General features: G+C 41.4%; 1 protein-coding gene across 3 annotated transcripts in view; it reads right to left on the reverse strand.

The window, feature by feature from the left end:
- The window catches only part of LOC146607974 (kalirin-like), a 53,246-nt gene extending 28,034 nt beyond the window's left edge, over positions 1-25,212 (reverse strand). For 2 of the 3 annotated variants that reach the window (XM_085348449.1, XM_085348450.1), the window contains exons 1-24: positions 25,158-25,212; positions 15,368-15,442; positions 15,142-15,256; positions 13,493-13,685; positions 12,418-12,641; positions 11,856-12,180; positions 11,076-11,198; positions 10,795-10,986; positions 10,552-10,683; positions 10,333-10,467; positions 10,147-10,239; positions 9,753-9,875; positions 9,559-9,675; positions 9,395-9,469; positions 9,184-9,306; positions 9,008-9,060; positions 6,960-7,107; positions 6,679-6,875; positions 6,488-6,585; positions 4,295-4,458; positions 4,084-4,203; positions 3,414-3,493; positions 552-690; positions 172-306 (exon numbers count right to left, since the gene is read on the reverse strand). In XM_085348449.1, coding sequence (XP_085204575.1) covers positions 172-306; positions 552-690; positions 3,414-3,493; positions 4,084-4,203; positions 4,295-4,458; positions 6,488-6,585; positions 6,679-6,875; positions 6,960-7,107; positions 9,008-9,060; positions 9,184-9,306; positions 9,395-9,469; positions 9,559-9,675; positions 9,753-9,875; positions 10,147-10,239; positions 10,333-10,467; positions 10,552-10,683; positions 10,795-10,986; positions 11,076-11,198; positions 11,856-12,180; positions 12,418-12,641; positions 13,493-13,685; positions 15,142-15,256; positions 15,368-15,442; positions 25,158-25,212 — 3,234 coding nt within the window. Of the gene's footprint in view, positions 1-171; positions 307-551; positions 691-3,413; positions 3,494-4,083; positions 4,204-4,294; positions 4,459-6,487; positions 6,586-6,678; positions 6,876-6,959; positions 7,108-9,007; positions 9,061-9,183; positions 9,307-9,394; positions 9,470-9,558; positions 9,676-9,752; positions 9,876-10,146; positions 10,240-10,332; positions 10,684-10,794; positions 10,987-11,075; positions 11,199-11,855; positions 12,181-12,417; positions 12,642-13,492; positions 13,686-15,141; positions 15,257-15,367; positions 15,443-25,157 lie in introns of all 3 variants that reach the window. The other variant, XM_085348448.1, reaches the window with a different exon arrangement.
- Between the last annotated feature and the right edge of the window lie 1,427 nt (positions 25,213-26,639).

Consider the following 26,639-nt stretch of genomic DNA (forward strand, 5'->3'; position numbering starts at 1 on the left):
CAAAATAAATAAATGTATTCAACTTTATTCAAGTATCCTATTAATAGGATATGTCACTAAAGCCTGACCATGACCGATTACAGCAGCTGATTGGACTCGTTTTCAGCGTAAAATATTAGCAATGCTCAGCTTCTATTTTGGAGTTTGTGGTGGTTTTCCAGAGCTCCTCACCTTCAGAAACGCCTCCTTCTGTTCCATGTGTTTGCTGATGAGTGGCACCAGTTGCTCTGGCTGTCTTTCTCCTCCTGCACACCAGTCCTCCTCCCTGCGGTACTCCTGCTCCAGACTCTCCAGGACACCACACACCTGGAAACAGGCAGGTACACACTTGAAAAAACACAGTATACTACGAATTTCCGGCTGACTGTAGTTTAAATTTTAAATATTTGCACAACCTAAAAAGTAAGTTTGTAAAAACAATGTGTTCTATAGTTAAAGTATTACAATTATTTTTCATTTAAGATAATTATAATATATTACGAGTTTGCTAACCACTCAGTTAAGTGCTTGGCACCGTTTATTTATCAGACGCAGTTACAGTCTCTCGTTACCTGCTGTGACGTCCTGTAGAAGGCAGCAGATGCGTTAACTAATTTAAGTCTGTCTTCAATCCTCAGCATCAGAGTCTGCCAGTGTAGCGCCACCGTCTGGGCACAAGACCTCACTGCATCTGGGTCATAATGACCTGACCTAAGGAGGAAAGCGCAGATGTCAGTTGTTAAACAGACTAATGGCTGGCCTTCCTGAAGAAATGTAACATTTTCATCATTTAACGTTAAATAATGAAAATGAATATTATAAAAATGATTCTTTTACAGTTTGGGAAATGTGAGCTCTCTCTAACACAGAACACCAGAAGGTGACAGATGATCAAAGCTTTTGCTTTGATTGATTCATTTCCGGAAATATTGTGAAGTATAATATAATTTTATGAATTACAATAACAGTTAGCAGTACATACATGGGGTTATGTAACTTTTTCATCTGCCGTCCATGACCTTCCATCTATCCACTGCTCCTCAACCCCTCATGAACTCGTTTGTCATTATAATGTCAACCTTCATAACCTTCTTAACATATTTGCTCCCCTTAAACATCGAACTGTCTCATTTTCCCGTTCAGCTCCATGGTTTACCTCCGACCTGCGTCACCTTAAAGCTAAAGGACGCCAACTCGAACGTCTATTCAAGAAAACCGGACTTACTGTACATAAAGAAATGCACAATGATCATGTTTTGTTCTATAAGGACTGCATTGCCTCAGCCAAATCTGCTTACTACTCTGGTTTAATTAGTTCTAATGAAGGTAACTCCAGGTCCCTCTATTCATTGTTCAGTAAAATTACAAAACCTCCAGACACATTCCCCTCCCAGATGTATTCTGTTGATTTTTGCAATTCTCTTATCTCTTTTTTCACTTGTAAAATCTCAGACATTCACCGTCAACTTAACTCTTTAGGAGCTCCTGACTCTGAAGTAGACTTCCTGGTTACCCCACTGTCTTCCTGTCAGCTATTTTCAAGCTTTACTCTTCCCTCCATAACTGATGTATCTAATCTCATTAAAAAATCTAAGCCATCCACCTGTCAACTTGACCCTCTCCCTACTGTGTTAGTTAAAGCCTGTCTTCCCTCTTTAGCACCTCTCATAACCAATATTATTCATTCCTCCCTGAACACTGGGATTGTTCCTGAAGCACTGAAAAAGGCTTCTGTTATTCCAACTCTCAAAAAGCCTGGTGCAGACCCCAATAACTTTGATAATCTTCGCCCTATATCAAATCTCCCCTTTATTTCAAAAATTCTTGAAAAAGTTGTCGCCGCCCAGCTTCATTCACATCTCAATGACCATAATCTCTATGAACAATTTCAATCTGGTTTCCGCCCCAATCATAGCACAGAAACTGCTCTGTTAAGGATTACCAATGACCTTCTGATGGCAGCTGATTCTGGTCTCCTATCCATTCTCATCCTTCTTGATCTTAGTGCGGCGTTTGATACCATTTCTCACAATATTCTCCTGAACCGGTTAGCTTCCATTGGTATTAGTCATACCCCACTTACCTGGTTTACCTCCTATCTCTCAGACCGCACTCAGTTTATCCAACCTAAATCCCATTCTTCAGCTCTCTATCCTGTTTCTGCTGGTGTGCCCCAGGGTTCAGTATTGGGGCCTCTTTTATTCATTATTTATATGCTTCCTCTTGGTTATATATTCCGAAAATATAATATAAATTTTCACTGTTATGCCGATGACACCCAGCTCTACCTTTCTTCTAAACCCAATTCATCCCTCCCACCTACCTCCCTCTCAGACTGTCTTATTGAGATTAGATCCTGGTTCTCCTCCAATTTCCTCAAACTTAACAGTAATAAAACTGAAGTTTTACTTGTTGGTACACCATCTGTCTTAACCAAATCCCACAGCTTTTCCATTAACGTTGAAAATTCTCCCACCCTTCCCTCCCCTCAGGTTAAGAGTTTGGGTGTCATACTTGATAATACTCTTTCATTCCAGTCTCACATTAATTACATAACACGGTCTGCTTACTTCCATTTACGTAATATTCACCGACTCCGTCCCTTCCTTACTCCCCATGCTGCTGCCATCCTTGTCCATAGTCTTATTACATCCCGTATTGATTACTGTAATTCCCTCCTATTTGGTCTCCCTAAAAGGTCCCTTCATAAACTCCAACTTCTTCAAAATTCTGCAGCTCGGGTCATAACTTGCACTCCGTTAAGTGCTCATATTACCCCAGTTCTTCAGCAGCTTCACTGGTTGCCCATAGAAGCCAGGATAAATTTTAAAATCTTACTTCTTGCATACAAGTGTATCCATAAATCTGCTCCTTCATATTTGTGTGACCTGCTCCATATCACCACTGTTTCCCGCACTCTCAGATCATCATCTGCTATTCATCTTACTGCTCCGTCCTCACACCTTATCACTATGGGGAAAAGAGCTTTCAGTCGCTCTGCTCCTCGGCTCTGGAACTCTCTTCCTCCTGCACTAAGAAATATTGACTCCCTCTCCGTATTTAAGACACAGCTCAAAACACATCTGTTTAAACTGGCTTACTCGCTTTAATGCTGATTTTATCTGTTGTCACGCTCTGTTTTGTAATTTTAACTTATTTTATGTATTTTATGACTATTGTTCCTTTTATTAATTGTGTTTTTTGTAAGGTGACCTTGGGTTTCTGAAAGGCGCCCTCAAATAAAATGTATTATTATTATTATTATTATTATTTGTACAAAGGGTTACTATGTACTTGATAAAGCATTGCTATGTCTGTATTTAAGACTTTATAAAAATGTTTTTAAGCCAGATTTTACTGGAAATTAATGAGACCAGTGGTTAATAATTTGATATTTGCAGCTAATTAGCATTAATAATAATAGATTAACTAACCTGACCAAGAGCTCTGCTCTCTGCTGCAGAGCCAGGGCCACCTGGTGGGTCCTCTGCAGGGAGTCAGCATGAAGGAGAGACTGGAGAAAAAGACAAGGCACAGCACATTCACTTCATTTCCGTTAATCCGTCGGGAGGACTTTGTGTGTGAGAGTCCCTGTTGTTGTGGTAACCTCTAAAGCTGACTGCTGTGATGGACTGCAAACACATCAGACTCATCCTCTGCATGAGGGCAGGGTCATTTATTCGCTGTCATGCAGGGTTTCCCACAGGAATCCATTTAGCTGAGCTGGTAAGCTGCTCAGATTTTGATGCATTTCATGTTGTGATAACCTGAAGTCTGAAGAACAGTCACACATATTTACATCTATACATCTATATGTAAATTACTCAGAAAGGGCAATGTTATGGTAAGGCTATAAATACTTTCTTCTTAAAATACTGAACAGATATTTTTTTAGTGTTTGTTACTGTCTTGTGTTTTTTTTTTAGAAAAACTGTTAAGAGATGTTTCTATATTTTTTTCTGTAGAGTGGAGAAAATCCATATTTATATGCTGTTTAGAAACCTGATATCTTAGCATAGTTTTGATGTAGAAGCCATTTAATAATTCTCCTTTTTATTACTTCTTCTAATTGGAGTGTACAGTTTGCATTGTGTGTGCAATAACCTCTATGGCCTGTTGGAGGCGCTCATGCTCCCTTTGCAGTTGCTCAGCTTCAGACAAACAGCTGGAATTCAACATGCAGGAAGATAACATGACCTCCCCCTCAGAGATCCAACCCAGCACCTGAGACAGATACACAGGGACGGATACAGGTCAGCATCATCACCTTTAGTCCCCACTTGGCAGCTGGCACATGTTCATCTGTGTGTGTTACCTGTTTAACCTGGCTCTGCAGGTGTCTCAGCTGCAGATTCTGTTCCAGATGTGTGTGTATGAGATCTGCAATCTGCTGCAGCTCCTTCTGTTTGTCCTGCAGGAGGTGCTGCAGCTCCTCCACCTGAGAGGAGATTCCTCCTTCTGCCTCGGACAGCTCGATACCTGACACACACACACACACACACACATACATAGAGATACACATTTTAGACCTAGACGGCGTTTTGGCTGCTAACATCCCCACAAGTACATTAAGACAGCTGTTTGTGTATATCTCTGTTCATATGTGTATGGATGCATGAACCGATGCAAGGTTTTGTCTGTGTGTCTCCATGGCAAATTCAATACGCTGGTTTCTATGGGGACCAGCTGTGTGCTTCAGAGAACAGTTTCCATGGCAACCCCATCCCCCTTTCCCCCCTCCCCCATTATCCTCGGTGCCCCCCCCCCCCCCCCCCCCCCTTCTCCCTCCTAATATCATCACTGTGTTACTGAAGTGGTCAGACGGAGGCTACGCAGGAGCATGAAATGTGCTGACTGATTTCTATTTTATTCTGCTGCATTCAATTCTCTTCTATTCTGTGGAGGTTAAACATAATCAACATGCCATTGTATTGCAACTGTCCTGCACTATTCTGCTTCGTGCCCGTTCGGCCTTTTGCCAGCTTTGCTGTTTGACGCCATCAAAGCCCTCATTAGCCCCTCAAGGAAAGCCAAAACCCCCTCAAGTACAGCTACAAGCCCTGGATTGAAACCAGAAAACCTGGAAGCACTTCAAGGACCACATAGCCTGTTTCAGTATCATCACTACCCCTTCAGTTGTCTCTGCAAACCAACCAGTCCAACAGAACCTTTTAAAGACAAGATTCTCAAAGTGTGACTGGAAACAACTTCTTCGGTCCTTGACTAAATGAAAAATGAAATACCTAAATTTAATTCAGTCACACTGCATTTCATACTCAGCAGCAGCAGTACTTTATTGCAGACATTACAGAACATGCTAAAGTTTTTTTTAACCACTTAATATTCTCGCAGTGAACAGCGACCCATATAGAGTTAGGCTTATTGTTTGGGTTTGGTGAACGTCCACACAAACTATAAAACATTTGAAATGTCTGAAATGTTATAAAACAATTGAAATGTAACATCTATTTGGCTAAAACCAACCCCAACCCTGACCCTAGACAGGTCAGTACTGAGCTGGTTAAGTTAATATATAAAGCTCGTGTAAACAAATATAATATCCACCTTGCTGGTTAAAGAAATTATAATCCAGGTCAAATATTAGAATTATCATAATAAATCATAAAGCAACCTCTGAACTGGCACATTTCAAAAATTAATACTTGTACTTGGAAACCTATTCGGGTACATAACTGTCAGGGATCTCTGGAACCTCGAGTACCTTCAAATGATCACCAGACGCCCAAGATATCTGGAGCCCCCTATGGAAATGTTAAAAATCACAACCCACAATTACTTCAGAAACTACTGAGCCCCACAGGGCGACACTAACTAAAACACTGAGGGCATGATTAACAGAAATGTCTCAAGGTCCTTTCTTTGAGGGAATATCCCCAGCCACTAGCAATCTTCTTTAGAAATCCCTTAAAGAATAATTAAATAAATAAGCAAAATCCAATTAAGGGGTTTCCACAATCCCCTAAGTAACTTCTAAACACACTCAAGGATCACTAGAAAACACTTTAAGACACCTGGAGCACATCAGTGATACACTATCAGAAATCAGTACCACTTACTTATAACTATGGGGAGCTCATGAGGGCTTTGGTCTACCGTGGCATTATTCATGGTGTCCATACACAGATCTTAGAATCTCTTAGGTATTGTAAACCACATTACCCGGATTTTATTAAATACCTTTATGTCCCCAAACCCTATCTCTGGAAACTATAGAGAAAACCTCTCAGCTGCTAACAATAAAACCCCACTAATGACTGAAGAGCCCCTAAACTAAAGTATTTACTGCAGCCCATTAATAACCTCTTAAATTCAAAATTCATGTCACCTTTCATTTCTTGTGCCTTACCACAGGACTCAATCTTGGGTCCCCTTTTCAAAGCCGACATTACGTCACTGAAGAACATGATGTATGTTTCTGTCGATATGTTTCAGTTTAATTGACTGCCTCAGCCAGCAAAAGTAAACTACATGAGAGTGAATTTCTTACCTGATGCCACAACCTCTGTGATGTACTGTTGAAGGTCATGGCCTTGCTGGATGACCTCATAAATCATGTTGTTCATAGCCAGCCTTCGTTCCATGTGCCTGCAATTCAATCACCAATCTATGAATCAAAGCCTGCGTCAAGAGTTATCATTGTGTCGAGTGAGGGCGATGACATCATCTTGGCCCGCTTACCTGTGAATGCGCTGCTGTGCTAATGTTAGTGCCTCGGGGGTCGTCTCCACTAGACGTGACTGACCCAGTGCTAACTTATCCTGGGCCAGCTTGTCCTGGTTTGCATCTGCTAGCCTTGTTGATGCTATTTTCTCGGTGGAGAAGTCCTGGGACTGTTTCTGCAGGTCTTGTTTCCAGGCGTCCATTTCCCCAGTAACCTGGAAAACACAATCATGAAGTTCACCTTTCCAACCTCACGCAAGGAGGGAAAATTTGTATGGAAAAGTAGAATGTAAATGAACCTCCAGCGTGCACTGCTGCAATATGCGCAGCTGTAAGTAAACATCAAGTCGGATCTTCCTCTGATGGAAAAGTTCCTCCAACTGAACGTGAGACTCCTCCAGCTGTTGCAGCACTGACTCCACATGGGCCACCGAGCTGCCCTGGGGCCTGAAACAAACCCACCCACTCGTTATAGGAATATGTAAACATTCAAAAAGCTACAAATAAAAATGCCCTGACCTGAAAATAAATACATTCTTGCAGGATATACAAATCGAAAAACAAATGCACCTACACACATTAGTCAAATCTTACACAAAGGCACCCACCAACACCCAGTGCAGGCCTCTGAGTTTGCATGAACACTGAAACAAATACACAGGCTGCAAAACGCCATAAAGAACAAACACAAAGTCTATGTAAACCTGAAAACAAACACAACTATAATTATAATAGAAATCAGCATGACACAGGCCTCTTAACTGCCCTGTCTAGTGAAAACAAATGCCAACACAACAATTAAATCCACAAACAAACACAACAGTGTAAGGGTCATATATAGATCATTATATACTGTACTCATGGAACATTTGGACTCTTTTCCCCCAGGAAATAAGAACTTAACACTTTATTATTGTTTATTAGTTCTGTGTGTAGTAATAAACATTTTCATCCATACGTTTTTTACCCAGTCACGCAGGACTGGCTAGTTAGGACATCAATTTAAGCAGAGACTCAAAAACCCAGCTACCTCCTCCAGCACCTAGATTCTGCCCCAGGGTCTGCTCCTAATTGGACATGCACCTTAAAGGCATCCAGGAGGTGTCCTAGTGAAGTACCAGAACCATTTCAACTGGTTCTTTTAATAAAAAGGAGTAGTGAGTCTCTTCTGAGCTCCTCTCTAATTACCTCACCCTATTTCAAAGGGAGAGCCCAGACACACTCATTCTCATCTCATTATTTCGATCACTGCCCACAGCTGGTGGTCACAGGTGAGCGTAGGAATGCAGATCAAACAGTAAATCAACAGCTTTACCTTTATGGTCAACTGTGTTTTTACCACAGAGACCAGTTCATTTTCAATTCATGAATTTCTTAATTTCTCCCAAACACAGAATTTGTCTTGCAATCAATTCTACACAAACTTAACATAATCTACCTCCGTGGTTTTCAGACTTTTTGTTTTCAATGCACACCAAGGGGCAAGCGAAATTTCAAAGCTAAGATGTACTTATACCCATAAACAACTGATCCATATGATCAATTCTTCTGACTTCACTATTTAATCAAAACAGTCTTGGGCATGATACATATTTTGTAGTGAACTCTACAAGCGTGCATACACATCCTTATCACACAGTTTCAGATAAAGCAACAAACAAGCAGTCTTACTGCCTCAGGTTTTGATACAGCGAACTTTAGAAGTGGGTAAAGTTTCTCTTTGAAGAATGTTTGGTTTCCAGTTGCTTCTTAGGCTCACTCAGCACCATGTCGGCATTTGTTAACACCTCCCAGCAAATAATCCACTTCGGGTGAAGGCTGTTCTTGTGATTTTAAGCACAATATTGTGTTTTACCTCATCAGAAAATAGTTCTTCTCACTATCAATTGGGGCCTTTGATATACTAATACAGTCTTCATTTTCATGCATCACTTCTTGTACAGATACGGTAATCACTTTGTTTGATACAAATTCCTAAGGTGCACATTAACATTCTTTATAATCCAGAAAATAAAAGCACCTGCGTAATCCACATAGAAGAGAAAACAAACAAACCCATACATTTCACAAAACTCGAAAAACAAACACACACACATTCCCCATAATCCAGAGAAAACCCACACACGTTCTACGTGACCCGAAAAACACAACATTTGGTTCACAAAGTTGGTGCATATGGACTTTCTAAATAATCAAGTAAAACAAACAAAGCCACACAGACCAGACCAGACAGGCTCAGAGAGCTGTTTGCAGAACACATCTAGATCTTCAATAATGACATGCACTAGTAAGCAGTGCAGCACTGTGGCTTAAAACAAACACACCCACTGTGTATGTGTGTGTGTACCTCAGTTGCAGGATGAGGTCTTCTCCCTCTCGGATGACACTCATCGCAGCTTCCTGTAGGTCAGGGTTAGAGCTCGGGTTAGTGTGAGGGTTAGAGGTGATCAGGGGTCAGGTGCGGGTGTTAGGTTGTTATGACAGGGTTAGACTTAAGGTCAGAGGTCACAGCTGGGCTGTTACCTGTGTGTTGGCCTGTTGCTGCTGCTGCTGGCTTATGAGAGTCTGAAGAGCCTCCACAGTGTCTGGGCAGACGAGGACATCTGAGGAGAGCTGTTTCTGGAGTCCATCCATCCACGCTGAGAGCTGGAGGAGAAGAAGAGAGGAAGACCAGCTACTGTTAATAATATTACCTCTGACGAGTGGTTACAAAGTGTGTGTCAATGTGTATTACCTCCTTTGTATGCGTGTAGAAAGACACAGCGAGATCCAGCAGCAGCTTCCTCTGTTCAACACGCTGGATAAAGGCCTGTGATATGTAAAAAGTGTAAACCACACATTCACAGCATATAAACTACAACACAGCCCCGCCTTCTCCCCTCCCTTCAACAGACACACCTGCATGCGGAGCTCCAGGTCTCGGGCCGCCTGGTAAATCTCCTCCTCTTCACACTCTCCAGACTGAGCCAGCTGGTCTGCTGCCTCCAGAAGCTTCTCCGCGTTGGTGTATGTGTTCTAAGAAAGAGGAAGAAATTAGGATGCTGCAGCTGCACTTAAAGATCAACTATATGTGGGTCTTGAGCCTATGGTACCTGTGCGACCTGCTGGAAGTCGTCGTGGCGTTTCTGCAACGCTCGTGCTCGGTGCAGAGATTTCCCCACGCCAGTGTGTTTGTTCAGGAAAACCTCACCATGCTGCTCCACCCAGTCCAACACCTGGGAGACAGACATGTGGAGGTTAACCTGAATCTCAGATCTTTTTTCTCCTGAGCTCAGAATTTTTGAATGGTACACAACTTTGATTATACAAATGCACAAAAATATCTAAGATTTTAGATAATTTATAAAACAAAGAAACCCTAACATTTAATATAATGTGTGGCTATAAGAATTTTAGTTTGGACATTGAAGTGGATTCTTCAGAATCTGGCTCTGAATATACATCCATATTCCAAACTGGATCAGCATCTACATTTTTTGGTCATACCTGTTTAACATCCTGCTGAAACACACACAGCTGCAGGCGCTGATGGAGGCGGAGCTTGCGGTGTTGCCATGCCCTCTCCACTTCATGGTGACCCTGCAAAACAGAAGACAGTCTGTATCACTCCACGTATCTTGCTGTCTGCACATTGGATGTGGAGGATGTGAGACAGGTCACGGAGGGACATACCTGCATCACTTGGTGGAGAACTCCCATGATGCTGTGTGTGGCGGCAGTGAAGTCAGGTTTGGGCACTGATTCGTCAGAATCTGATGCTGGGCAGCGCTGGAGGACATCCAGTAATGCTTTACCGCTCTCGCTGACCTGAAGAAGGACAGGTGTTGATAAACAATGAGACAGACAGCTGTCTAGCACACACAGGATTTGAGAGCACAGACAGGCATGTACCTGTGTGTAGTTTGCAGAGATCTCTTCATTGAGCTCCTGGTGTTTTTTTACAGCAGCTTCCAGCTCTGCTGTCGCCGATGGCAGTGACCCTTCAGAGCACACTTGAACCCAGCCCTCCACCCGATGCAGGAACTAAACAGGGAGAGACAGACAAGTAGGTTTTTTGACATGAGAACATCACCTGACTGTTGCAGTGTCATATAAGAGGAGACAAGTATGGTAATATAAATCAATATGGGTCACCTGTTCTGCCCCCTGGTGGAAGCCGGTTGCCATGGCGAGCGTGTTGCTGCGCTCTTCCAGTGCCGTGGTCAGGGACTTCCAGTCTTCCTGTAATTTTGATGAAACCATGGCGATCCGTTCTGCACCATAATGACCAGCCTCTGCGAGCCTCGCCGCCACAGTGACAACACTGTCCACGTTCACGCTGCCATTCTGCACAAACACAAACATGTTGATTCAGCTCATTAAAATCACTCTGTACATAAACACACACACAAATACATGTGCACTCGCTGACTGACCATGCAGTTGGCGGTGAAGTGCTGGTGTTGTGTCTGGAGGTCTACAGCGTGCTGGTGGTTCTGACCGACCTCCACCAGGCTCTGCATGAACAGCTCTTTACTGTGACCGATCCACTCGGACATCTAAGACAGAGGGAGACAGAAAGGTTAGCATCAAGCTATCTGTCCAGGATGCTAAGGTTGATGTGAATAAAACAAAAGATTAAGAAGCGTTAATGTAAGGGACATCAAACTGAAAGTGAGAGATTGAAAACTTAAATTTGATGGACACAATACATAATACAATGAAATGCAGAGCATCATAAAAGATGGCAAACTTGGTGCAAAAGTTATTGCATTTAATTTAAGCACCATGAAACTCATTACAAACTTAATGTAAAGGATGCCAAACAATGTGTGAAAAAGCGAGGTTAGGCAATGCAAAAGTAGCTCAAAAAACCATTTCCAGTGTTACCATCCAGAGGCTCAACAGACATTAACTCTGCGAGAAGGATCGTTATAAAATCTTTATTCATTTTTGTACTTTACTCTAAGGGCTGACATCTTCTCCTGCCTGAAACACATGTCACCTAATTTGCAACCTGTCAACTGTGATTTGCAGCTTTGTTCTCATGAAAACAAACATGATGTTTGTCGACACATGGGAGAACCCCCCAGAACTTAAGTCAGTCTTTCGAGAAATGTGACAGCACGTACATTAACAGAGCAAACAAATTTTTTTTTTCATTCTGCTTCCAACCCGTTAGGTTTCATACTTGCTTATCACAACATAAACCTCACCTTGGTGGCGTCCTGCTCAAAGAGGTGTAGCTGCAGCGCCTGGTCCAGGTGCAGCTTCTTGTCACTCCAGCTCTGCAGGAGGTGGGTGCGAGCCGCCTGCAGTCGGTCCAGCAGGGACGAAACCTTTGGAGCCACGCTCTGGAAGTCCGCCCCACCTGAGAGCCAGCTGCCATGGCTGCCGCCACCCCCACCACCTTCATTAGAGGTGTCACCGTGTGAAGGGCCAAGGCGCATACGTTGGAGTAAACACCGGCCTTCTCGGTCAAGTGCATCAACTGGTGCTGTGGCAATAGTATTACGGAGACGACCATGTTCCTCAAGAAGTCTAGAGAGAGAAACATGGAGGGAGACTTGGCTTTAATGACCTTTGAAAGAGCTAATTTGCCAAGAAGGTTTGCAGTTTTAAAGGAAGTGTTCCAGATCCACACCAAAATCTAACGGGTGCTTTCTTTGCCTGTGCGCCAACTCGGAAGATTCATGAAATCTCACTGGAATTGTGTGTAATTTTGTAGGTAAGCGGTTAAGATTATATGGTAAACACGAGAGAAAAAAAAACACTCACTTGCGGGCCTCATCAACATCCTGCGGCTCTGGTATGCGGTTCAGTCCGGCCTCTAGCTGTTCCAGCTGGGCCAGCAGCTGTGTGGCGGCCCCTGAGAACTCCTCCAGGCCCAGGCGTAGCTCAGTCCACTCTACATGGTCATACTCCAATGAGCCGCCGAGGTCAGAGGTCAACTGGGAGGGGTCGACAAGCCGGGACAGACCCTCCACGGACACCAGGCTTGTCTGGAGACAGAAACAGGTTACTGCATACTGCAGGGGAATGTCAAGAACTGAGTAGTTGTACTATAGACAGGAGAACGGTGGCTAAGCTGTCATCCCTGATGGACAACATCTCCCACCCCATGCAGGAGACTCTGACAGCACTGAGCAGCTCCTTCAGTGGCTGCGGCACCCACGGTGTGGGACGGAGAGATTTCGCAGGTCTTTCCTCCCCACTGCTGTTAGACTCCACAACAAAGACTCCAACTGATCAAACACACACATCCACACGTGTGCAATGACACTAAGTGCAATACTCTTTTTCTGACAAAGTTGTATTTTTACTCAGTTGTATAAAGCATTTGTATTCTATTTTTATGCTATTGTATATTTTATTCTATTTATTCAACGGTATATAGTATTTTATTTTATTCTATTCTGTACAGTTGTGTACAGTATTTTATTCTTATTATTTTCAAATTTTTGCTATATAACTTTTGCACTGTCCACTTCCTGCTGTGACAAAAAAAATTTCCCACATGTGGGACTGATAAAGGTAATCTTATCTTATCTTATCTTATAGTACACACAGGTTGTAAGTAGTAGCAGTAACTTCTGTAACATGAGCACTTCATTTAGGTGTAGTGTTAGTATGTGATAAAGGGGTAATTTTAGAAGAACATCTAACATTAGTGGTTTTTCACTTGGGCACAGTAGTCAGTGGAGCAGTACTCTTCTTAGCTGTAGTAATACTTCATTTAAAAGTCAGTACACTCAGTTTAACAGTACTGCCTGTAGAAGCGCTTCAGGTGGCATCAGCAGGAGAACTGGCACTTAAGGTAATGACAGCTGATCTTCACTGTGCAGTAACGCACCTCGAAGCTGAGCTTGGCACTGCCCAGGTTGGTTTTGTGTTTCTGCCAGAAGGTGTCAGGTTTGATGAGCAGCGCTGTGTGGATGTTGGAGGAAAATGACTCCTGCAGCGTTCGCAGTACTGGCTTCACACTGTCCCACTTACTGCCGCGCATGTCCACCACCACGGTGAAGCCACGAGCACGCACATCCTCACTGACAGAAAGACACACAGATGCAAAAGCTGGTAATACGATCCAGGTACTATTTTTTCTACAAAGATTTGACCCATGTTAGTTAGTAGTAGTAGCTCCTCCAAGTCTTGGCTGGTTAAGACATTTCTTTAAAGATAGCTTAAGTCAAAGATGCTAAATACTATTTGAGGATATGACTTGATAACTGGAATTTCCTGAACAGGAATTTACACTGTTATTTTTTGGCATTTTACTGGATTTTTTCCTGATAGTGCATTAAAATTTAAAAAAATACAAAATACAAAAGGTTTTACACAGTGCTTCAACAAACAATCAAAAAACAAAATACTCAAACAAAAAGAAAAGGAGAATAAACAAACGCCAGTGACGACTGAGGGAACATATGTAATAAACAGCACATCTGAAAGATGACAACCAGACAAGGGACATAAAAGACAATATCATTTTCAATGACAAAAACCAACTCTATAAAAGTTTTAAGCAAATTAAAGTCGTTGACTGTTTCTGTGAGGCCATTCTAGGTGGAGGGGTCCTGCAAAAGCACAATTTTAAAAGGACCCACCCGAGGCTATCAGGCCACAAGCTGGCTCATTTAGTCTCAGCGTTTCTGCTATAAGGCTCGGGGCTAGACATGCTTTAAAACTGATGAGGAAAATCTTGAAATCAAATCTATAACATGTGGGAAGACAAAAGAGAGAAGCCAGGATCCGGGAGACGTGATGCCATCTGCTAATACATGCCAAGCTGCTGCATTTCAAACTAGAGAGGACAGAACTGCCACGGTCAAGCCTGTAACACTATAAAGGCTTGGATGTGTTTTTCCAGGTGTGGATTTAAAAGCCTTAGTTTAATTTTGAAAACAGGTCTTAATTCGACAACCGTGGGTCGGGTCAAACCGAGCTCGTAAATTTCTGGTATTTGTAAACATGGTTTCAAAGAAACTTTCATTTGAGCACTACAGTTTGTAGGATTAAACAATAAGACTGAACTATCTGATTTTCAATTATTCAGCTAAAGAAAACTTTGTATCATCCAACAGTTTTAAACTACAGCTAGGCTTTTGCACAGTTCACCTGTGTGTTGTCTACATAGCAATGAAATTTAGCTGAATAGAAGCTTATAAATACAAAATAAAATAGCACCTAAAATGGAACCTTGTGTTACTCCACAGTAATTGTAACCTGTAGATGACCTTTAGTTGACTATGTTGACATAAAAGGGTTTTTCTATAAGACTGAAAGCAGCCAACACTTGCTTAAGCCCCTAAGAGCCTTTTGGCCTTCAAAACAGTGAAGGCAGTGAGTCATTACAGAAATCAATGTTTTTATGATCTATAATGGTAAAATTAACAATCCCAATTCACAAAACTGTGTCTATTCATAACATTTTGACAAAGTATATATACTACGTACCCCAGGCTAACTAATATCTAGGTAAGCTCTGCAAAACAGCTCTACCTGGGTATCGTGGACAGGTAAGTGACCAGCCGACTGAGGTCCTCCTGTTTTATTCGATCATGATTGGTCCTCGCAGGGAAGGTCAGGATTGGTCCACCTCGTTTGTCCCGTCCACCTGGAAAACACATAGAGCAGTTACTCAAACTGAGTTACATGAAGACCAAGCTGGGATAAAACCTGCAGCAGTATTAGTGTTTTTCTATTTTCTTTGCTTGTTTGTTTTTACCCGATACGAAGGCCACTTTCTCTCTGAGCACCGTCAGGACATCGACTGCCCGGACACACTCGGCTTTACCAGAACCTGAAAGACAGATAGAGGAAATCTTGAGCTGCTGGCTTTTGTCTAGTCCAGCTAGAGATCTACCACCATAGGAACCCCAAATCAAAGGTGAAACACAAACACTCTTCAAGCCCCCTTTATCAACGGCCTACTTTTTTTCTGATTGGCCAACATGTCTATTGTTGAAATATTTCTAATCACATTATTTTCAGCAGCTTTCTTCACTTCACCACCAACTTTCTATCAGTGGGGCATTGTGAAACTGGCATGAATACTGTGTCACCCACACTACCGACCACACTGGGATGCCGTCATGTAAAAATATTACTAAGAGTGGTCAAAAACTCCACACTGACTTATCGTTCCAGCTCAAGATATTTGAGTGGGACCAGTGTGGTGAAAAACACCTACAGGCTGAAAGTTAGGAAATAAAGGACAAGGAAACATCAAACTACTTCCTCTCATCTACCAAAATCAGGCTTCAGCACGAGGAGCTGACAGACATTTCAATTAAAAAGCTCCTGCAGCTCAGGGAGCATGTCTTTGTGTACTTGTATGCCTATATTTGTGAGGACTGTGCTGAATTTAAGACCCTGTGAGGACATTATCTCTAAAACCCCCCCACAAAGGTCTGTTTTCAGGGGTTGAGATGTGCTTTTAACATTTGATCAGGTTTAGGTTTGTCATGGTGTAGGAGCCTGAAAACACATTTTGTCATTGGCGGTCCCCACAAAGCTAGGAGTACAAACATAAGTGTGTGTTGCAGACGGCCTCCCATGTGCATCAGATCATCCTCCACAGCGGGGAGAAAGCTAATCCAACACACACACACACACACACACACACACACACACACACACACACACACACACAATGAAGGCATTAAACGTCTCACATTAGCAGCTCAACGAGCAGCAATAACCCTCAGAGAGAAAACCTAAAAACAGGAAGGAGAAGAGAAACACTTCTGCAACTTAAGCTCCCTGCTTGCAGCACCCTATTTCTCCTTCTCCATCCGTGTCTGTCAGACTGACCCAGACTGACTTATTAACTAATCAGCTTCAGACCCCTGATAATCCATCAAGGGTTTTAGTCAGGCCACACCCATGTGTGATAATAACCCAAATAACCTACACATAAATTCACTGTGATAAGAATATTTACTTCAAACAGAAAGTAGAAAAGCCCCAAAAGACTATGGGAATGACTGAAGACTAAATGTGATTTAAACCATAGGCTGTTACAAAAATAAACCATCCAAATTATGGAGTTCATTTTTCAATATTTTCTGCAAAAAAATCAACCAACAACAATAACAGAAGTCAAACTGTGTTCTACCTTCAGATGACTAATGAGCTGCACTGTTTTGCATCCGGTCCCCATGTGGAAAAATACCCTGATTTGGTCAATGAATCTGTAAGCAGGCCTCTTCATTTTAGCTTTCACCAACAGCTATTTTTTACCAAAGGAAGGACAAACATCAACAGCACTGTACCTCCTTTCTCTTCCTTTATGGTTAGAACTCCCTAATCTTCACCTAACGGTGCGGGGTACCTGTAGTATATCTGCTGATTTCCATGTTTGCATCCATGAGCCCTACATGGCCTGTGTAGGTTTTTGGTCATCCAGGTCATGGAAGTCTTATGCTCTTGAGTTGACAGCAACTAGACATATTTTTTGATTCTTGATTCTCATTCAGAGGGCTTCTTCAGTTCGAAAGGCTCACGGCGAGTCCTAGGTATTTAAGCTCTAGTGGGATTAGAAAAGTCCCTAATTACCTATATACTTTGCTTCACAACTTTGCTCATATATTTATTAAACAACTAAGCTAAAGACAGGGTGGGTGAACGGTTATTAGGACCACCTCCAGGGTCACAACTCCACTACTGTTCTACTGGTTTTTTTTTCTTTTCAATTCTTTTTTTTTTTTATTACTTTGTACTTGAATGTGTGGTGAGGCATAGGGCTGCTTTACTGGGTCCAGCGCTGATTTAATTTTTGTGATGTTAATTAACTGCTTATCAGTTAATTATACCTGGGATTCCTCACCAGCTGTTAGAGCTGAAAAAAACAAAAACAAAACACTTGGATGAGAAATGAAATATTTTGATGAATCTAAAAACAAGTTACAGTTTCCTTCAGTTCAAGTACTTAAAGTCTTGCTTTATCATTAAACAATCCCTTTAAGACTCTTTTTATATGTGAATAACCATGAAGAAAAACATCTTGGAAAATATAAAATTTCCCAGTGCTTAGACCCTGCAGGAGTAATTTGTAGACTTGCAGTGAATTACTGAAGACTTTACTAACTGTCTTTTGGAAATGGGAAGATGCATGTTTAATGACAATTGGGTTTAGAATAACTGTTTCTCTTGGTGATTAAACTCAGCCTTGCTGCTTTCAGATGACTGCTGAGCTACACTGTTTTAATCCTTTTCCCATGTGGCAAAATACCCAGACTTCTTCTGTTCCATAAGTCGAGTCTTATAATAGAAAGTCAAAAGAACTTGATTGTTTTCTCCATATTTGAAAGAATGCTAGGTTCTGCTTGGGTCTGAGTAACTGTAAATTTTATAATTAGATGCTGAGTGGGAGGGTCCATGTGGACGCCCACATGCCTGCCAGTTTTTGTGACTGTACAAACTCATCTGCAGAGACTTTGAATTACTATGCACCGACTATGCTTGTGCCCCAGGCAGCAGACTTCAAGTGGACTTCAAAAGAAATATAACAGGAGTGACTACTCAACTGTGGCATCTCCAGCTGTCCGTGTTCTCGACAGAGTATAATAAGGGCTAGCTTCTCACCTTCAGTCAGGAGCCCTTGGTGCCACATTGTACCTCTGCAGTGTAACTGTTCAACGTGCAAGGTTACCAAAGCAAACTAGAATAGTTAACACAAACCATCATCTTTACTTACATCTCTACAAGAAAATGGTCTGCACTTCATGATCCGGCAAAAACGAAGAACCTAAACAAGCAACATGCTAAAACAAAGCTGCCTGGTGTCCAGGCTAACAATCAGTCTTTCAAGTAGGTGTTTGCTCTCATCTGAGAGTTTGAATGGATTGGACCGGACATCAAAGGCTATAATGCGCTATGAAGACAACTTTCCACTGTTCTTTGGTCAAAGTAGCTAAAGGTCATTTGCTCAAGAAAGAAACTTGAGATTGAGATCAGGGGTATAGTTGCAGCTCAGTAAAAGCAAGCGGTGGTGAGCCATCTTCACTGAATCAATCAATAGTATTAATATTTTAAGGAAACCCCACCTATTGAATAATAAAATAAGATATAAAAGTCCATTTAAACATTAATTGACTATATCCACTGTATCCTACAGAGGGCAGTGGTGGGCTTGAGACTGTCTCAGCTGATGTTGGGCACAAAAGACTTCAGCCTTCAATAGATCTGCAGCAATTACGTTTGGTTAATGATTACTGGAACCAGCTAATGGACAGAAAATCAATCAGCATCTAGTTTAACATTCTGATAAGTAGTTTTTCAAAGATTTCATAGTTTGTGCTTCCCATACAGGAGAACTGGCCACTGTTCCTCAGCTGACATGATAGCAAATTACTTTTGAGTGTTAAACTCAGAAAGCAGATATTTGTTGATGTGATTTTGAGCTCTGTGAGAATCTCTGTATGGTTAATCAATCAGTCGATTAGTAAATTAATCTGCGCTGAAAATCATGGTTAGTTGCAGTGGTGGGCTTCAAGCTGTGGATCAAATACATTTGGGAATCAGTGTCCAATGTTTAAATTAAAATGCAAAATCATTCAATTTGAATTTAGTTGCATCCCATTAAAAAACCTAAACTCCAGTTCCTGCTCTGATTTCTTTAGCCTGAGATGAGCTTCCCAATGTGCTGCAACTGATGGGTTTTTTTCTGTGATAAATCATCAATAAGAACACTGAGAGCAGGCAGTTCTTTATCGCTACCGAGTTAAACTCCACACTCCTGCTCTTCACTTGCTGCTGTTTGTCGTGAATTAGCCGAATTTGAAAAAAAAGATGATGAATGTGTTGGAGTGGGTGGACCTGTTGTTAATATATGGCAGCTCTGAGAGCAGAAGCTAACAGCCTGCAGACGCTAATGAGTCGCTGGTGGGTGTTTGAGGTCTGTTCGAGTGTAAATACAACTGAACCTGGCACGTTCCGCCACATCTGATTGATCCTCGATCGGTTGTCAATCAAGGTGACACCATCGAGATTTGGAGGAGGGATTTCCACTCTGATAAAGCTGTCTGACACCAATAAAACACTCACTCTCTGAGTCAGTCACAAGCTGAAAATAGCGGCTGTGCAGAGCACATGAAAAGCCTTCAGAGGAACTTGCTGTCAGTCTGTCAGGACTCATCACACTGATTACACAACAAAAACTAATGAATATATTTCCCCGCAGTGTCCTCTGAATCTCTAAAATGTCAGCCTCGTGGATTTGAAGACATCGCAGTCCGAGGCCAAAAATACAACATTACTTTCTTTTTCTGAGTGACCTTGGTGCCATTTCTCTGCTTGTAAAAACAGCCTCGAGACATCCAGTTTTTATGTTGCCCAAAATGAACTACACTGACATATAGCCTGATCTGAGAAAGAGCTACAAACAGTGTTACAGCCGTTCCATCGTGAATGCAGCTTCATTCACAGAAAAATCACACAAACTGCTTTACAGTTTAACCATCAGCTGCTCCACAATAAAAGTCTGCCAAATACTTCACAATAAAAGTCTGTCAGCTTCTTCACAATAAAAGTCTGTAAGATGCTTTACAAAAAAATCTGTCAGCTGTTTCACAATCAAAATTAATCAAGTACTTTAAAGTAAGTCTTTCCGCTGCTTCACAATAAAAATCTGTCAAATACTTCACAATAAAAGTCTCCCAGCTGTTTCACAATCCAAATCTGTCAAAGACTTTACAATAAAGGTCTGTCAGCTGCTTCACAATAAAAGTCTGTAAGATGCTTTACAATAAAAATGTGTCAAATACTTCACAATAAAAGTCTGTCAGCTGCTTCCCAATGAAATGCCATCAATACTTCACATTAAAAGTCTGTATACTGCTTCATGCTCCTATGTGAAATAATGAAATTCTTTTAGCCTCAGTGTTTCTACTTTCCATTAGTTGCATTGTGTAACTTGCTGTTACTGACAGTGCTGTCAGTGGTTTTGCTAAAATATCTTCTTCCATAATGTTCACAGCAGCTGATTACTGTACATTTAAACCTACACTTGTTCTACTCAAACACCATTTAGCTGATTTCTTGTTACTGTAAGCTATTTGACTTCTGCAAGTTATTATTATTCCTACTTTGTCTTACAGCTATAACCTTCCTGGAACACGACACAGCCCCACGTTGGTTGCTTGCCAGTTAAAATGTGATAATGTGTGACTGAACACAGCGTAAAAGCATAAAATCAACTGATAGAGAGCCCTGAGATCATTAAAGATCATCTGGATTGTTTGTATGTAACTGAAAGCAGAGATGCTGTAATTCATAATGACGCTGATGAGATGCAGTTTTCCTTCATGGTCAATTGCCTGATAACAGTCTAGCAGAAAAGATAAGTACATCACATCCATTTAGCAGCGCTTTTGTCCAAAACATGAAGAGGCTGCTGGGACTGAGCAACCAACCCTGTGAATGATGGCCAACCTGCTCTAAACCACTGAGCTACAGCTGTGGCAAATATTTAAATTACCACAGGGAGCTTGCCAAACAGACACCACGGGTCCCTTTGGGGACCCGTGGGGTTGTGTCCCACTTTTCCCTGCTGGTAATCCAGCTTTTCCTATATCCATATGTTAGGTTTGTAGTCATTTTAACCCATGGCTGGGTTATTTTATTTTTTTTATTTATCCAACACTTTATTTTTAGGTTTTTAATATGCAACGGAAGAAATCAGAAGAAATTTCTAATTCTGCTTTCTGTCAGAAATGTTTCCCATAACCCTCAAAATTCAGGTCAGTTTGCCTGCTGAGCACATGTCCTGAACCATATCTGACTGGTGCTGCTCTTTACATCTTCACATAGATTTTCTTGCTACTATCAGCAAAACATTAGCAAGGTTGTCGAGCTATATCCTTGTAAAGCCTCCTCGGTGTTCCTTATATTCTGTACATCCCAGCATATTTAATTGGAACAACAAAGCCTTTAATGCCTTTTGACATTTGTGTGGTTCTAAAAACACAGTCTGGTTTGTCTCATGGATGGTCTGCTTGGTTAATGCATGCCTCTGTGCAACAGCCACTTTTTGCAGTTCTGTTTTATTTTCTTCTGGTTTCTAGTTTTATTGGTTGTGTTTATTATCATTAGCTGCCATTAGAAATTATTATATGTTTTATTCCTTTGAGGCACTGATTTCAGGAATTCTACTTCTTCCTAGATTCCTTGCTGGCCTAATTTTGCTCTTTTGACGAGATTTCGTGAAGAAACAAGTTTCACTCTTGTAGCTGAACAATATTTGGCTCTTACTATGCTATGTTTGATTCACCAAAATGAATCCCAACCACTACTGAAGGGCAGCAGTGAAATTTGTGAAGCTAATAAGGCTGTTTGGTCCACTAGCCTTAGGCTTTATTATGCTTATTCATAGTCATATCATACCACAGTTTGTGAACTGTAGACTAAGGTCGCATTTCACTATATTAAATAATCTTCGGATTGGTTTTTCAACTATCTCTTCAATCTTTCGGTAAGTAAACGTTTAGAAAATATTTTTTTCAAGTTCACTGTGATGTCCTGTTTTCTCAGACCAACAGTCTGAGATTCAATAAAGGAAAGCTGCAAGTATATCCGAGAAGCTTTTATTAATTTTTTTTTTAAGTGTCATTATGCAGCTCCTAATTACCTCTGCCAAGGTCATGAAAATAGTTGTATGTTCAAATATGAGAAGCTGATTAACTGATCATCAAAAAAAGCTTCTGATTACTTTCATTATTCAGTACACATTCTGAAATTACCTCCGCCAAGGTTAAGTCCTCTGAAGAATTAAACAAAATCTACGGCGCCAGCTCACAGAAATGTTTGTGGAGACGTAAAGCGTGCTAAATTTTGGCGTATAAGCCTCAGTCAGACAGCCATGTGTAGCCTTTATCCACTAGTACCTACTCAGAAAAATAGAGACCAGTTGATAAACACAGAGTTTATTCCATCACTGGTGGGCAAGTGGTTGTTGGTTTACGGTACCTCTCAAAAGGTATACGGTGCTACACTAAAAACACTGATTGTGATTGATTTGGTCGCTAATAGATTGAGATGGTGGCCTACAATTTGCATGGAAAACACTGACTTGTCTGCAAAAACTCACCATTTACTCTCTGAGTGCTTTTAAAACTGTACAAAGTGAAGTACAAATCGTATCTTCAAAGTAAAAGTCTTACTGTCGCAACCAACATGTTTCAAAAAGGTGAACATTCTCAATCACAGTCAAACATTTCACAGCTTCAGTGCTTCTTGGCAAGTAGTTGGCAAGTGTTTGCAAACAAGATGGTGTTCAATGACAAACAATGGGCAACTGCAGTAATCTTAGAGCACCTAAAACAATCACAAAAAGGTTTTTGATGCACCACCATATACCGCTTTGCAACCAACCAATTGCCAGCAACCACCAACTAGTTCTCTAATGACCAGTGTTTATTGGGTCTTTAGCCGATCTCTAGGATTAAAGCTGGAGGTGTGTTTAGACAAGTAACTTCTGAATCATCTATCCATTTTCGTCATGGGGTATGCTGAATTCCTTAGATCAAGGTGAGTTCAAAGAAAAAGTTCAAACTTTTCCTGAGGCCACAATTTTTTTTTCCAGCTGGCACTAAATTTGGCACAGATGATCTTCAGACCAATCCTGACAGAAGTTATCAGATGGATTTGGGATATCAAAAGCACCAGTCAATCACAGACAATCAAAGGGTCATATCACAGCAAGACATTACACTATCGTAACCAGCTTTAACTGGTGGACCATTTTTAGGAAGCACAACCAATTCACCAATTATACCCCCCAAAACCCTAAAAGATGACACTAGAGAACTTAATGTCTGGTTTCACTATAAATGAATCTGTTAACTCTGGTTTTATTTCATTATTTAGCCCATAAAGCAACAAGAAACCAAACCAGTTGCAGAGAAAAGCAGTAAATCTTTCAAAATGACAATAAGTCTTCCGGGCTTCATTTGCCTTAATATCACTTTTTCATTATATTAAGAAAAATTAAGACTAATATGTGCTGTATTAAACCCATCCACCTACTATACATAGTTCAGATGGACACCGTGCTGTAGTGCAGATTTGTGGTACTTGTACTTCAAGTATTTCCTTTTCATGTTAACTCGTCCCTCTACTGCAGCTTTATTTAGATCAAGCACATTTTCATCCTCTGTAGTACGAGGATTCGCTGCTTCTCCTTTTTCCCTTTTTGCTTTTTCTCAGCCACTTCACACAGCCGAAGAGGAAATCATCAGCGGATTGATCAGCGGGGAAAATAATTAGCTGCAGTCCTGATCATTAAAATAAATAAGAAACAATCACACGTTCATCTCAGAAAAGCTTCAGGAAAGTCAGAAAATCCATTACATTTGCTAAGTGATGGATCATTTTTTGTGTCATTTTTAATTACACATTTTCAGGCAGCAGCTTCTTAAATGTGGATGTTGAACATTCTCCAATTTCTGTGATATTATGTCAAATTTGGTTTTTTTTGTTTTTAACAGCTTATCCAGCTTAAGGAGATGGAAGTTGGAGGGGTGAAAGGTGACCCAACAGTCATAATAACTGTTATGACTGCTGGGTGATAACAGCCTCTGTTTTACTGTATGTCCAGATATATACACTAAAATAGTTGATTATTCCCAGATTCCCAGATGGGCTGGTAGTAGTTACCACTGGTTGGAGCCTCTCAAATATGTCCTTCGATGTTTTCTGTCTGCAGGTTTATATAAAAATTTACAGCCTGATTGCACAGCAGCCAAAAGCACAAACATGGTCCAGATGTCCTGTTCGGGGACTCCATTTAGCTGCTTTGCTGAGCTGGGCTGCCTGGGTCGCCATCTACCTGTCAGTCAAAGAGGCCACACCCCTCACAATGCAAACTTTAAGCCTCTACAGCAGCTGCAACCATGTGTATTTCTGTTGTACAGGTAGATATTTTAACATGGGAGTCTATGAGGACTGACTCACTGCTGGAGCCTGCCTCCAGTGGACATTTGGGGAACTGCAGTTTTTGGTGCTCTATCTGCATTTGCCTGGAAAGACGATTGTTTGACGATTGTTTGAGCAAACTTTGTAAAAAAAAAAAAAGAAAGAAAGAAAGAAAGAAAAAAGGAGACAGAGAGAGATCAAAACGAGCTGGAGGAGCAGCTTGCCTCCAACATATAGACCTCAGTGTGTTCGTGGGGTCGGTTGGGGGGGCTGGAGGTTTCGGGGGCTCCTGCACAGCTCCTGCTGCCTCCACCTCTAGATACAGTGTTTCAGTGTTAGAATATAAAATACACACACACTACATTACATCACACACATGTTCAATAAGCAAGGAGGCCTTCCCATAATCCTCCTTGGTGGGACCCCCTACACACACACATCTGAGCGACAGGACAGAGAGATGCTGACACACACACACATTCATGGTATGTAGCATATAGGGCACACACACACTGAGTCAATGGGCGGATGTGGAGGCATCATGGCGACAGCAGCTCTCTCTCTCACACACACTCACTCACACACACACACACACACCCTACCTGCCGTCGCCAGGCCGTCCGGGCCCGCTTCTCCTCCTCCATCCACCGGATTCATCCTCCCTCCTCCTCCTCGCGCTGCTCCGCCGCCCTCCTCCTCCTCCTCGCGCTCTCTCCTCCGTTATGTACCGTCGCTCGCTCCGCTCCTCGCGCCTCCTCCCTGCCTACCCGTCCATCCCTGCTGCTTTACATCAGATCGGGTCGGTGCAGGCTCGGTCGGATGTGTTCCCCTCCTCCCGGTACCGATCACTACTGCATCCTCCCCGGCTCAGCCTCGACTGTCCTCCTCCTCCTCTTCCTCCTCCTCTTGCTGCTGCTGCTGTTCTTACGTTACCGTGATCCCGCGCGGCATCGCATCACATCACGTCACCGTTACTGCCTCCGTTACCGTTACTGCCCCCGGTATCCCCCCCTCAGTCTCTCTCTCTCTCTCCTCCTGTCGGTCCAGGCGGACGGACGTTCTGTGTCGGTGTGTGTCTCAGCACGCAGGCGCACCGGAGAGATGGAGGGGGGCGCTATGCACGAGGGCTGCAGCATCTGCTGCACCGCTCCCCACCCCCTGCTCACCCCCCGTTACTATAACGTTAAGGCTGCCGTCGGTACTACGAGCGCGGCTCCCGTTAACGTGACGGAGGCTGACGCCATCGGCTTACTCAGCCTCCACTTTATTATATTATATTAAATTATATTAATTATAATATATTTATTATATTATCCTCTTATTTAACATATTTATTTTAAACTCTATTATATTTAGAGTATTTCATATCATTTTTAACATTATTTTAAATATATAATAATTTTAGCACACATTTTTATTTTTTAATTATATTAATTTTTTTATTTTCACTTTATAATATGTCGTATTAGATTAATTGTTTTTTCTTGTTTATATTTTCTAGATACTTTTTATTATTGCAGATTATTTTAGATTTAGGTTAAAATTTTTATATCATAATTAAAAAATATATATTGTTTTGTGTGTATTACTTTTTAAATTACGTTATGTTTACATTAAATTAATCGTATAACTTTTATCGCATTTTTTAATTATATTAGAATTTAATTTTAAAACATATATTATATGCTAATATCAATTTATTATTGTAGGCATATTTAATATTTTCTAGATTTTTCTAGATTATGTATTATTCTCATATTATAGACGTTTTCCATCATATACTTTCTTATATATTATTTTATATTATATTAACATATATTTTTTATCCATCCATATTCTTATTTATAAATTCAGGGTCCAGGGGAGACTGAAGCCGTTCCCAGCAGCCATAGAACTGGTATATACCCTGGAGAGAACCCACAGTGGGACAACACTCCACACAGACAAAACACAGTCGGTCCTGGACTCAAACCCAAAACTTTCTTGATGTGGGCCAACAATGCTAAACACTGTACTGCTCTGCTGTTTTCATTCTTTAGATTATATTCTTGTCATACTGAATGCTGTTAGCAATGAAATCCCTT

This window comes from Diplotaxodon limnothrissa, linkage group LG23, assembly GCF_057381915.1.
Source record: "Diplotaxodon limnothrissa isolate DT_005_m linkage group LG23, D_limnothrissa_male_GT1.1, whole genome shotgun sequence".
Classification (NCBI taxonomy): Eukaryota; Metazoa; Chordata; class Actinopteri; order Cichliformes; family Cichlidae; genus Diplotaxodon; species Diplotaxodon limnothrissa.